At 39.8% G+C, this 13778-nt stretch overlaps 1 protein-coding gene across 1 annotated transcript; it reads left to right on the top strand.

Annotated features, from left to right (window-relative positions):
• Positions 1 to 435: 435 nt before the first annotated feature.
• cratb (carnitine O-acetyltransferase b) lies at positions 436 to 13241 on the top strand. The gene is made up of 15 exons (XM_071499852.1): positions 436 to 774; positions 1144 to 1368; positions 2317 to 2435; positions 3370 to 3423; positions 5576 to 5741; positions 6690 to 6864; positions 7715 to 7805; positions 8247 to 8334; positions 8419 to 8519; positions 9147 to 9266; positions 10160 to 10282; positions 10503 to 10638; positions 10760 to 10822; positions 10971 to 11108; positions 12332 to 13241. Exons 1-15 carry the CDS (start codon positions 724 to 726, stop codon positions 12533 to 12535), a joined length of 1854 nt encoding a protein of 617 aa, XP_071355953.1. The 5' UTR covers positions 436 to 723; the 3' UTR covers positions 12536 to 13241.
• The last annotated feature ends 537 nt before the right edge of the window (positions 13242 to 13778 follow it).

Here is a 13778-nt window from a genome sequence, read left to right on the forward strand (position 1 = left end):
ATTTGGTCAACTAGTGTGACCAAATGTCTAACTAGTGCTGACAAAGACCAAACTAGTGAAGGAAACTGATGCCTGATATCAAGGATATGGAATAAATGCTCAAAAGCCTTTCCATACTCTTACTCTTACTTTCCTCTGCGCTGCACCTACTTTTAATACCAGCAGGAATTAGTGAGTATAGATTAGCACCTGATTTGTTTACACCAGCTTTTTTTATTTTTTTTTATTTTTTAGATACTTAATTTATCAAAGTTTTTATCTTTTATCACAGAAGTGTCATTTAGACGTCCACACCAGCCTTTTTGTTTTAAGGGCCCTCACAAGCCGGAACTGAGCTCAGAGCAACACCCGGAGGTCGAACAGCGACCTCTGGCGGACAGACGCGGTGATGCACACGGAGTTTGGGGTCACGTAGCTGTTTACGGAAACATTTTTACGTCAACACGTGTGGTGGCTTGTATGTAGCTCAGGCTCAGTCCGGTACGTGAACCTCTGCATGCTCGCAGCTCTGAGGGACCCGGAGCACCGAGCGCCTGCCTGTTGCTTCAGTGCGCATATGTTTTCAAACTAGGAGCCATCGAGCGATGAGGAGAAGGAGCAGGAGGAGGGCCGGGCTTCAGTTTGACGATCTGACCCTGTGGAAAAGTTACCAGACCGTAAACACCTAAGCTGCTTTTTTGTACCACAGATGCAACGCAGAGTGGATTTGTAAATCAGGGAGATATGATTTTCAGGAAAATGCAACCAGGAGCCTGCAGGGCATGGCTTTCTCGGGTGAGTCGAGCTCTGCTTTTGGAGTTTGGGTGTCGTTGACACATAACCTCACTTTCAGTGATATTTATTACAGTTGGACAGTAGGAGTCATGTTTCTGCGGTCATATCTTTCGCACTTCCTATTTTTTGATACGCCCTAGTCTCACCCCGCCGTGTGGTTCAGCTCCTGTGGAAGTCATTGCACTGCCGAGTCACTAAACCAGCACTATAATTACACTTTTAAACGTTTTAATATGATGCATTGCATAACACAACATAAATATGTTTCCCCCAGTTTTGCAGAAATGCAAGCCAAACCTCACTCTCTCTCTCTCTCTCTCTCTCTCTCTCTCTCTCTCTCTCTCTCTCTCTCTCTCTCTCTCCTCCCAGGTTTCATTGAGGCAAGAGGTGTGTTTCTTCTCCTCGGTGCCCTCCCAGCCTGTGCCCCCACTTGCCCACACCTTGCAGGGCTACCTGAAGGCACTGGAGCCCCTGCTCCCCCCCGAGGAGCTCAGCCACACCCGCAGGATGGTGCAGGAGTTCGGTAGGCCGGGCAGCCTGGGTGCACAGCTGCAGGAAGGGCTGGAGAGGAGAGCCAGACACACCAAGAACTGGGTTTGTGTCTCCTGTATCAGTGTGGGAAGAGTGACAGGTGTTGGAGATGGATGTGGAAGTGTTTTTAAAGTGCAGATGGAGCTGGTTTTTATGAATAAAAAAAAAAAAAAAACGTATAACGACTTGAAAACTTTCAGAAAACGCAGCCAAAGCTTGACAATCCTTTGAATTTATAGCTGAATCAATGTTACACATAATTAATCGATCTGTTGATCTTGAAGGAAGATCTCATCCCAGCTTCTGAGTTGTGAATATTAGTTGGTTTGTTTTCTTTTTATTATATGATGTGATATTTAATATTTTGGGGTTTTGGACTGTTGGTCAAACAAAACAAGACCATTTGAAGGCGTCACCTTGGACTCCAGATAACTGTTCGTCTTAACTGTCACAATTTCTTTGTGATAGACATTTTGTTTTTATTTTTGACATTTTATAGACCAAATAATTAAGTGAGTAATTGAGACACAAATCAGTAGATGACTCGATGGTAAACGGTTGTTACGTGCAGCCCTGAACTGTACTTGTCATTTTAATAAGAGCATATTTCCACAGCTGTACTAAATGAAGTTTGTGGGAGTACAGATTCTGGTTGTAGACAACTTTTTCAGTAATTGTTTTTATAATAATATGTATTTTAAAATGTAATATAGGAGAGTATGTTCATTTATTATAGCCATTGTAACAAAAAGTTACAAAATGAAATCAAAAAAATCTAAATATGCACCAAAAAATGGGACAGAAAACACAACTTCTATCCTCAATTAATATATATTTGTTCATTTAAAAGACATTTTTCCCCCCCATTTCCTATGTAAATCTGAGCTCAGTGCTTACATCACTGCTGTGGTTTTGTTCAGCCATAAAGTTTAGACTGACTGGCCCGACAAAGTCTGTCCTGCTGCTTGGGTAATCATGAAGTCCTTCATGTGTGTGGTCTCTCCTCTGCAGATCTCAGACTGGTGGGTGCAGTGGGCGTATTTGGAGAGCAGACAGCCTCTGCCTGTGCACTCGAACCCGGCCATCTCTCTGCCGAGGAGAGATTATAACGACTGGAGGAGCCAGCTAGTGTGAGTCAACACATACTGATATACTTCACCAGCAATGACACAGCAGAGCAGAGTAGACGCTAGAAGCTGGTTACACATCAGTCCTTACGCTTGGAACGATTATTTAAATGTGTTTAAAATATAGGTCAGGGATGAAGTGATATTTTCATCGCACAGTAAGACCAGTTTCCTACTGACCAAACTAGGTGGAGGGATGAGGCGTGGGCCCACACAGAACCCAGTAAATGTGTGGATCCGCTTAAAGGGGCGGATCCAGGAATTTTTTTATCACTTTCTTTAACATTTTGAGATAAGGCAGAGACTGAGGTGTGTGCTCTTCGTGCCATTGTAGTTGACTGGGTAACTAATTTGTCTTTGAAGAGCTTCTTCAGTTGTCTGCAAAGGAACACCTGTGTTGCAGATACACATAGTCCCAATAAATCAACTTATTAATCTGCCACTTGAATTCTGTTAGTATAAACTCTGTGAAACACTCAGTAGCATCGTGAGAGCGGACACTCTCTTTGGTGTTGTGTCTTGGTGTCATCAGTTATGCTTGGAGTCAAGGCGCTTGGCCAGTGTTGCTCTTATCTGGATACACACACCTGTTTTTTGTGTATGGCTGTTGCCATTAAGACCTTGTAACTTCTTTGTCTGTCCCTGTTATGTGCTGAGGAAACTCTACAACCTTGAGGCTTACAAAAATAATTGCACATATTGAGATTATTCATTATTGTAAAGCTTAATATTTGGTTGTTTGATGATGCATCATTTTCACCTGATACACCAGAACAATGCTGTTTAGTCCTGCTCTGAGGGTTAATATGACACCTTTATCAGACTTAACTCAATATAAACTGTGATTGATTTCCACCACTGCATATTCACAACAGGAAATCTTACTGACTGTGTTACATAATAAGATACTGATCAAAACATGTTCCTCTCCACTCAGGTTTGCATCCAAACTGATAGCAGCAGTTCTCGACTTCAAGGCCAAAATAAAGAAGTAAGTCTCATTTCATGACTGAGCTTGAGCCATATAAAAAGTGCTGTCATCAAAGCAAATTGAAGACAACATTAATATAGCACTTAATTCTTTAAAAAAAACACGATATTATATTATATTATATTATATTATATTATATTATATTATATTATATTATATTATATTATATTATATTATATTATATTATATTATGAGTTTTTTTCACTGAATGGTGTATTATGTATGATGCCAGATAAAAATAGTTAAGTAAAAGTACAATATTTCACTCTTAAATATGGAGTAGATGTGTACTAACACTACCTAAAAATTGTACTTACAGTAAGTACTGTCCTTTATTAAATATACTTACATTGCATCACTGGATCAGATGCTTTTCAATTCCATGCTGACCTCAGTGAAACCCATATTTACCAGCCATGACAGCGAGGCTGGTGTTGTTTTCACCCTGCATGAGTGAGTGTGAGCGTGCACGTGCGAGTGTCATCATGGCAAAATATGATCCCAGCGACACAGACTGTAGCGAGAACAAGCGGTTACCTTGGCAGGTGTTTATATGTCTGATTTCTGTCAGCGTGATACATCACAACCGCACAAGATGCAGTCACAAAGCTTTACAGGTGTGTAAATGGAGATCAAATGAAGGCTGAGATTGAAAATGGATGTGGTCTGACCCATGAGTACACAGTAATCCCTTAATAATGTAGAAATAACCACTGAGTACTCATGGGTCAGAACGTCAACATGTTAATCAGTGTTGTGGCTGGTGAGATCCCCTTGTGAGATGATCTTTAGTTAATCTGTGTAATCATTTTTGTCAGTGTCACCGCTCTGTAGGCTTGAAAACAGTGAGCATTAGAAAGCACAGAGAGTTAATGATATTCACTGCCTCCATTGTAAACAAGCTGTTAATGATTATCTGCTGCAGTCATTAGAGATGGTGATAAACTATAAACTGATCTCACAGCTCTGAACTCAGCCCGTGCTCCGATGCCACATTATTCCACTGCTGTCTTTTTAATCTGTTGTCAAACAGGCTCTTTCAATAGCGTCTATTTTGGGGCTTCACCCTCAGCCTGCCTGGCATCGCCTCATATTTCTCTGCTGTATGAAGTGAATCTGTGTCTAAATTTATTTGGCCACACTCTGTAACAGGATCTTTGCAAAGCCAACAGCACACGACTGAAACACCACTGTGCTGAAAACTCTTTGACCTCGACCTGCGAGAAATATTAATTTTGGTATAAGTGTTAATTTTATTGTGTTAAAGTTCACCACATCAGGACACCTGTGATGGTATTACTATCTGAGGATGTATAACATTATGCTGCCCTACAAAGACAGAAAATTACCGTAACACAGTAACTACAGAAGCAAAAGGGTGTAAAATTTTCAGTTTTCTGTCCCACTGTAAAACTTAGATTTCATTTTTTCCTCTATCGGCTGATTATTTTAACCCCAAAAAAAGAATTATTGCCATAGAACCAACACAATATCTAAAAAATGCAGATACTTTGGTCTCTCAGTTTGGCAAGAAAATGAACTTTAATTTGATTATTATTTTCAGTCCATAGCTCAGGAATCAGGCGTTTCTTCTATAGGTATACTATTAATATTTACATTCAAATCTGTAGAATACTATTTAATAGCATAATAGCTGCTTATTCATTTTTAATAACAATAACAGTAACGTCAATAGATGGGTTTCTGGGTTGAGTCTGGTTGTATGTTTAGGATCATTGTCCTGCTGCAGAATGAGTTTGGAACAAATCAGACGCCTTCCTGATGGTGATGAAGAAGAAGCTAAACATCTAAAGTGCCCAAAACCTTTGCAGAGTACTGTAGCTTCTATGTTTCCGCTGTCAGTGACTGTACATTAATTCAGTCACAATGGGCGACTGACTTGGTTTTTAGTGCCAGAGCTCATGTAACCTTGAAACAAAATGACTCCACTGAGCTCCTTGCACTAGAGTATGTAGATTTAAATTTGTGAAAAAGTGAGCTCACATATCGGAGCGGTAGCTGAGGTGCTGTATCCAAATCTGAGCAGATACAAATGAAGCCCCATATCCAGAAAAATAAACGAATTTCCTAAAAAAAAAAAAAAAGTCACTATTAACAGACACGTCTCTTTCCTTCTCCCCGTCCCTGTCAGCGGCCAGCTGCCAGTCGAGTACATGCGAGGGAAGCCTCTGTGCATGGAGCTCTACCCGCTCCTCTTCTCCTCCTGCAGGATCCCCGGTCCCAAACACGACTACATCGCCCACCATGGCCGCTCCCGGCGCTCGCCAACACACATCACAGTCGTCAGGAACTACCAGGTGGGATGAGCCAACAGATGACGCTGTCAGATTAATATTTTCTCGTTTGTTCTCTCTTCTTGTTGACTCAGCATCATTTATTGCCCTGCTGTTATATGACATAGCAGTCGGGTCAGGTCTTGTGCAGTCACGCCTGGAGGTTTAAACCAGTTACAAATGCGCCGAGCTTTGTAAACAGAAGTCATGTGGGCTGACTGGAAGCTCTTTTATTGGCAGCAGGTCGTCCTGTGAGATTAGAGATTCTGGCAGACAGAAGAATCGTCCTCTCAGCCTTTAGCCTCATTGACATTTAATCTTAAATCTTTGAATTTAAAGTATATTCCACTTGCAAAATGCCAAGAAAGTTGACATTGTTGCTTTTATTTGGTACATTTGGCTCTGATATTATCAACTTAACTAACATACGTGTTGTACAGAGTCGGTCTCTGAATCACCTCATGCTCAGCTTTAATAATAATAATAATAATATTAATAATTTAATATCAATCTAATATCATTGAATTTCTGTGTGAAGCTGAAGCATTTGATCCACTAAATTCTGATTAAAAGCTTTTGCCATTTTTGTAAACATGGTAATCTTCACATGGTGGTGTTATGGGCTCTTGTAAAGTAAGGCTGTAACTGACTGATTAATTAATGAATTTATCTGTTTATTGTTTTCCCAAATAATCAATTAATCTTAGCTCAATAAAATATTAGAAAATAGTGAAAAATGCCACAAACACAATTTTCCAAAGCCCAAACTGTTGTCTTGAAATTGCTTTTGTACAAGCAACAGTCCAAAACCAAAAATGTTCAATTTCCCATCATAGTGGAAGAAGAAAAGCAGCAAATATTGCCTGAGTGTGCAGGTCAGGATGAACGAATGTGCACTAACATCCCTTCGATCAATTTAAGCCGGCCACTTTAAATACTGACTGGAGTCTGCTGGTGTCTTTTTGCCACCAGTTCTTCCAGCTGGAGGTTTACAACAGTGACGGCTCTCGGATGACGGAGAGTCAGATCCACAGCCAGCTGCTGAGGATCCGGTCTCAGTCCTGGAAGACTGACAAGGAGCCGATGGGCATCCTGACCAGCGAGCACCGCCACACCTGGGGACAAGCCTACAACCGCCTGCTGAGAGGTAGATAGCAGCACTGCACTGTATGTAGCACTTACTATGTATCCACTAATAAACTATTTGTGTACTGTACTGATATAGTAGTAGCTTTAACCCATGAATTACAGCTGATCATTTTACAAAGTGGACCATACATTTTGTAAATGCTGCTTTCATTTCAGTGCTTTATAATAATCAAACTGCAGAAAAATTTACTTGAAAAAAGCGATTTTTTTATTTTATGATGATTTTTTTTTGTGTTCATATTTATTTTGGATGACTTTGTTTTTGATTTTTTTTCCCCTGCCAAAGAGAAGTGTTTAATTCAAGAAACTACCAGTTTCAATAATAATAGTAATAACTTAATTTATATATTGCCTTTTAAAAACACACTTAAAAAGTATTTCACTGTATAAACAAAGGCTAAAGGTAATAGAATCCAAAGCATAAAATATACAAGATAAAATAATCAAAACATTTAAAACAAATACTGTCAGTTACCAGATTCTCTGCATTCCTTCAACAGAAAAAAAGGAAGCTGAGTTATTGATCACTTTGATTGATTACCTATCTCAGGCAAGTTTTAAGTGTCTGCAATGTTTTTCTTATACTATACTGGCATGAACTGGAACCTGGAAATCAATTCCAGTCAGGAAATCAGTGTTAAACTCATTGTACGCTTCGGTCAGCAATGTTGAAAAGTGTATGTGAACTGAAGTTAATGGGACAAAATAAGCAAAACTTTTATGAAAATACCATGCCGACGTGTTCATGATAAATGTCCTCAGCAGTCAAAGGGCATTGAATAGAAATCTGGAAATGGTTGAATGCTCAGTGTTTGGGTTTATTGTCTCTCTGCCTGTGTGTGACTCAGATAAACTAAACAAGGAATCAGTGCGGCTGATAGAGACGGGGCTTTTCTCCGTGTGTCTGGATTCTCCAGTGATGAGGATATCAGATGAGAAGTACGGACACACACACACACACACACACACACACACACACACTTTTCTCTCCACACTCAGGTATTTCTGTATTTCCTAAATATGTTGTGTAATCTTCTGTGTGTGTTCAGATATAATTGTGTTGTCTGTTGACATTTGATCTTAGGCAACAATGTACAATTGTCACTTCCTCCATTTGAAACGTCGTCCTAGTTGCTGCTTGTTGGCAGCTTTGTATCTAAAAAATGTTACACAGTTAAGTTTGAATAAGGCTGCAACTAACGTTTAATATCTGCTTCTATTTTTGATTAGTCGATTGGTTGTTGATGCTTAAAATGGATTTAAACAATTAATCAGTCATCAGCTTTATATTAATGAAAATATTGTAATAATTTAGATATCACTTTTGTAGCATTTTTTTCTTAGTGTCTTGTTCCTGTTTGTTCCAACTTTGATTGACAGGTATGCGAGCCGTAAAGCAGCTCAGATTCTGCACGGAGGCGGGACGTTCTCCAACAGTGGCAACCGCTGGTTCGACAAAACACTGCAGGTGAGCCGCAGGAAGAATCACACATGACGAGGAAAGGTTAGATTATATAACTGACTAAGTCTGGCCTGTGCGTGTTTGACACAGTTTGTGGTGGGTGAAGACGGCTCATGGGGTCTTCTGTATGAACAAGCCACAGCTGAGGGTCCACCAATAGCAACACTGCTGGACCATATCCTGGACTACTGGTGAGACAAAGGGTTAATAAAGAGCCAGGTTGTCCTCTTCTGATGTTTTCCGATGTTTTATATTGGTTAGTAGAATCTGTCTATATTCAGTTCTTGAATATTTTTTTTATTTAACAGATGACCCATACTATCCACATTATTTTAAACATTTCTTTCTTCGCGTTTTGTACCATGTTTTCATATCTTTTTTGAACTGGGATGCTCCTGTCAGCGGTGGGATTAACACTGCTTACTGTCACTGCAGTTTTCTCCCAAATCAGTTCTTTTTAACTTATTGTTAAACTCTTCACTGAATTCCCCAGAAAAAAATCCTTGTAACTGTTGAATTCTTCTAATACATAAAGATTTTCTGCTGGGGTAAACAGAGCTGAGCAGTTTGATGCGGTTCTCTGTTGGACTTTTAGAGTCTTAATTTACCCAGAATTCTTTAGACGTCTCTCTTAAGTCTGACTATTTGTTAAATCTAAGCCACAGTCAAAGTCTATCTTTGTGGAACCGGCCCCTGGACGCTGATTTCGAACATGATAGTTCTATGAAATAGTCTATTAGCTCTTTGCAGCCTCTAATGTCAAACTCTGGCCATTTTGCGTACTTATGTACAAGTAATGTGTGTTTTCTTGACGGCAGTGAGAAACCAGACCCAAAGAGAGCGCCGCTGGTCCCTCTGCCGATGCCCAAGAAGCTTTACTTTCACATAGACCGAGAAATCAAGAGAGACATTGAGCACGCCAAGCAGAACCTCGATATGTAAGCTCTCCGTCTCCTCACGTACTCTCCTGCAAGGGGTGGAGTGAGTGAACATAAAGTCTGTGCAGAATACCTGTCATGATAAGAGAAGAATGGCCTCGCTGCTTAGTGTAAGCTGCATGTTTACTTTTTAGAAATCTGGCAAAGCTGAAGTGAACTTGGCCTAAAGGAAAAGCAGCAGGAGTGTAAACACATTTATCTCCTCTGTGTTAATGTAACCCTGATGCAAAGAAAGCTCTCCCTGGCTCCACTGCCTTTTTTTGCATCACTTAGACATTGTTATTGAGATCCAGGCCTTTAGAAGGTTTGGAAATAATCTGCTGTTACAGTTCCTTCTTTCTATGCACTTGAACTGGACAGATGTTACCTTGACTTGACCCCTTTTCCTATCTATTCAGCATTTATAAGCATTATGTAAACATTTAATGAAGGGTGTTTAACAACCTACAATATAATTGTAAGCAGCTATAAGTGTATGTTAATGTGTTATTAGCATATTTGTTAAGAATTTATGTGTAATAATGATAATAATAATAATAATAATAACTTTATTTGTATAGCACATTTCTTACAAAGATGGCAGCTTAAAGTTCTTTATGAGACATAGCATCTTCCCACCAGAATATATATAAAAGATAATTAAAACAGAGGCTGGGTTACAGTAAGGAAGGGACTAGCTAGCTACTGATATGTCTCAATAAAAAAAAAGATCCAAAATTTTTGAAATAGTTATATGAAAAGTGCTAAAAGGTTTCATAATTACCATGAAACATAATTTTAAACACTGCACATCTCTTTTCTACTTACAGATATTGACATTTTAATTGTAAATTTCTATTTTATAGTCACGATTGCTGTGGTCCTTGCATTTTCTCTTGCTTCATTTCCTGTAGATTGATCAACGACCTCGACGTCAACGTGTTCAACTTCAAGAGGTTCGGCAAGGAGCTTCCCAAGAAGCACAACATGAGTCCGAACTCCTTCATCCAGGTCGCCCTGCAGCTCGCCTACTACAGGTCAGTGACATGATGTCATCAAAAGATTTGGGTCATGGTCAAGTCTTGTTGCTATGGTTTGTATTAAAGAAAAGTCCACCATTAGAAAAACATGATTTAGATCATTTGTCGCTGTATTCTTTGTGGTTTGTGCTGGAACGTACAGTGGTAGAGATTTAATAAGACCAAGATTTCAATTAGCAAGTGTATTTATATTTCACTCCTTTTTTTTTTTTTCTAGAGTTCATAATGAGGTCTGTCCGGCCTGTGACATTGCCTCTCAGAGGATGTTTCGAGGAGGACGAACCGAATTTATTCGTTCGCCGACGAATCAGACGCTGAGGTTCATACAGGCCTTTGACGATCCGTCTGTCTCAGTGAGAAACACAACGTTGGCTGGGAATTGTTCCACAGTTTTGATTTGGTTTCAGGTGATTTAATAGTTGGGAAATGTGGTGTAGCTTGTAGTCATAGTGTGTGCTATTTTTTGTGTTGCAGCGGGAAGCAAAACTACAACTGTTCAGAGAAGCTGTTGATGCCTACACAGCTCTGACAAATCTGGTAAATGCCAAGTGAACAATCTCAGACAAACAGTTTTTCTCTGTTTTTAAGTGATAAAAAAAAAAAAAAAAAAATATATATATATATATATATATATATATATATATATATATATATATATATGTTTTTTTTCTTCTGCTCTGTTCAGGCGCTTAAAGGACACGGCATTGACCGCCACCTGCTCGGGCTCAAGCTGCAGGCCATCGAGGAAGGACTGAGCATTCCCAAGATCTTCATGGATACAGCGTACGGGCTGGCAACACACTGGAAACTCCGAACAGGGCAGGTGTGTTCCTGTGTGAGAGTGTTCCTCTTTGTTGATTTACAGGAGGTGTTTAAAGTCCTGTAGCAAAACAGGAAGTGAGATTTTTTTTTTTTTTTTCCTCTTACCCAGCAATCATATGAGAGGAATTTTTCTATCAGCAGTTTCCCTGCTGTTTTGGACCTCATGGTGTTCTCTTAATTTGGCATATTTACTGTCAACAAAATACATTTTAGGAGTTTCCAGCAATCAAGCTGCTCCTCTTGTCTTTCTTTAAGTGAGGCCAGTCAGACCTGTGGGTTATTTGCTCCTGATTTGGCTTTGTTTATGTTCCTGAAAGATGAAACTCATGAGGTTTTTATGGCCTGTTGTAATTTTCCTGGTTTTATATGTCACATTTTGTGTTGTAGCCACTTGCTCGTTGTTGATCTGATGACTCACACTTGATCACAGTCAACACTTGTCCATACTTCACCCTTTCACACTGCGTTCAGTCTACACTGTGTAACATATCCTTTACATACAGCGCAGTGAATAATGACACCAACACTGCTATTTTGGTATGAATTAATTAGGAAATCCAAAAATTATCTTCTTATATGTGCTGTGATTTTAAGGGATTTAATCTTTTGTTCCATTTAACCATTTTAAGAAGGTTTTGTTCATAGATTCTTTTAGGGAGACAGTCATCTCGATTAGGCAGAATTATTATTATTATTAATTAATTTTGGAATCCACTGAAATTTATTAGTTCAGATTGTCAAATAGTGTAGGATGATGTTCAGTAATATGATCATATTCTGTTATTTTTTGGGGCTGCAATTAACAGTTACCTTCAATATTGATTATTGTGCCCGATACTAACTGGTCAATTACTCCTTTAGTTTGTGAAATGTTAGAAAATAGTTCCTGCAGTCCAAGTTGACGTCTTCAAACAACAATTTTTAGTTTCATACTATTTAGGACAACAAAAAGCTTTGAGAGGCTGGAACTGGCAAATCTTTAGTATTCTTCCTCGAAAAATGACTTGGTTGGTTAATTAGATTTTAAAATTGTTGCAGATGAATTTTCTGCCCATCAACTAATCAATCATAAAACTACATGTATCAGGTCTATTAAGTTTTACAAAATAATGGTCTCCAAATTAATGATTCCAAGTAAAACAAACAATTATTGCCCTTTTTTTGTCTGATGTCATTCCTAACTATGGAGCAGGGTTTACGTTCTCCTCTCTCTCGTCCCCTCAGGTGCCCGCGAACACGGACAGCGTGATGTGTTTCGGGCCTCTCGTTCCTGACGGTTACGCCATTTGTTACAACCCCCAGGCAGACCACGTCCACTTTTCCATCACTGCCTTCAACTGCTGTGAGGAGACTCACGCCGAGACATTAGCCGTCACTCTGAAGGAGACCTTGTGTCAGCTACAGGAGCTGCTGCAGCCTGCTGTGTAGAGCTGCCCCCCCCCCCCCCCCCCCCCACAGTGTGTCCAACAGGATCAACCCACTCGTATGCAACCGGGAGAAAAAAAAAAACATTCTATTTTCATTTATTTTGACGTCTTGATGAGGCTTGTTTTTGACATGGATGCCACTTTGTTCTGAGAGAGTCAGAACACAGTGTCTCTGAGGTGCTTCTGATGCTTTTTTAAGCTTTTTTTCTGGCAAGAGCCGAGCAGCAAGCTGCAGTATAGCTGCTGCAGTGGATGGACTTATCGTATCTCTGACGAAAGCAAAACAAAGATAAAGCCAACCTGACACTCCAGCATTAATCAGAACAAGCCAAAAGCACACGTGTTGAAAGCGACTGCACTCCTTTTACAAGTGATGAGATGACCGGTAGCCTGTCTAGTCTCCTCTAGAGAGAATGTACATGTCGTGTGCTGCGCCGCCATCAGAGTTAGTTGACAAATGTTCTGTAATGAATCTCTCTGATTTTGTAGGAGTCTATTTGAAAAGGACCAAAAGCCAGAAGGCTGGTTGTTATTGGTGGCGGTGCAGAGAAATGACAGGTTTTTCCTCTCTGAGCTCGAACGACCTGATCTCATGTTGTATTTACAGTATGTTGAACTGAGCGTGAAGAGGCTTCGGCCCCTTCAGTGAGGCGTGGTGTTCTGCTCTCAGCCTGCAGGACTGGTTAATAAAGCCTTTTAACACATGATTCCCCAATTAAATGCTTTGTGTGTGTGAGTGAGAGAGACTATGACAGTGATTAGGACATCTGGAGTACAAACACTTGTGTGTGTTTTGTGCCTTTGTTATGGCATCACTGCAGAAATCAGTGAGTTTCTCTGTTTTCTGCCATTTTGCACACTGGGCAGTCAATCAGTTATTAGAGAAAATAATTGTCAGAGCTATTGATAATGATAATAATTGCTGGTTGTAGCCTTGCACTACTTTGTGATGGAATAATAATACATTTTCTGAGGTTTCTGTGCGTTTATTACTTGACACTTGAGGAAAAAATATAGAAGGGCCACAAGACAGAGGATGGAGGACACAACACTTGTCCAGTATGATCAGGGAGGTGTCTACATTCATTCTGCAGCATGACAATAATCAAAATAACATACAACCAGAGTCATAAAGAACTATCTTCAATGACAAGAAGATCAAGGAGTCCTGAAACAGATGGTCTGTCCCCCACAGAGACCTGATCTCAACATCAGGAGTCGGTCTGGGATTACGTGATGACACA

This window comes from Trachinotus anak, unplaced genomic scaffold, assembly GCF_046630095.1.
Source record: "Trachinotus anak isolate AG129_WGS33_773 ecotype Australia unplaced genomic scaffold, CSIRO_AGI_Tana_v1 ptg000016l, whole genome shotgun sequence".
NCBI lineage: Eukaryota > Metazoa > Chordata > Actinopteri > Carangiformes > Carangidae > Trachinotus > Trachinotus anak.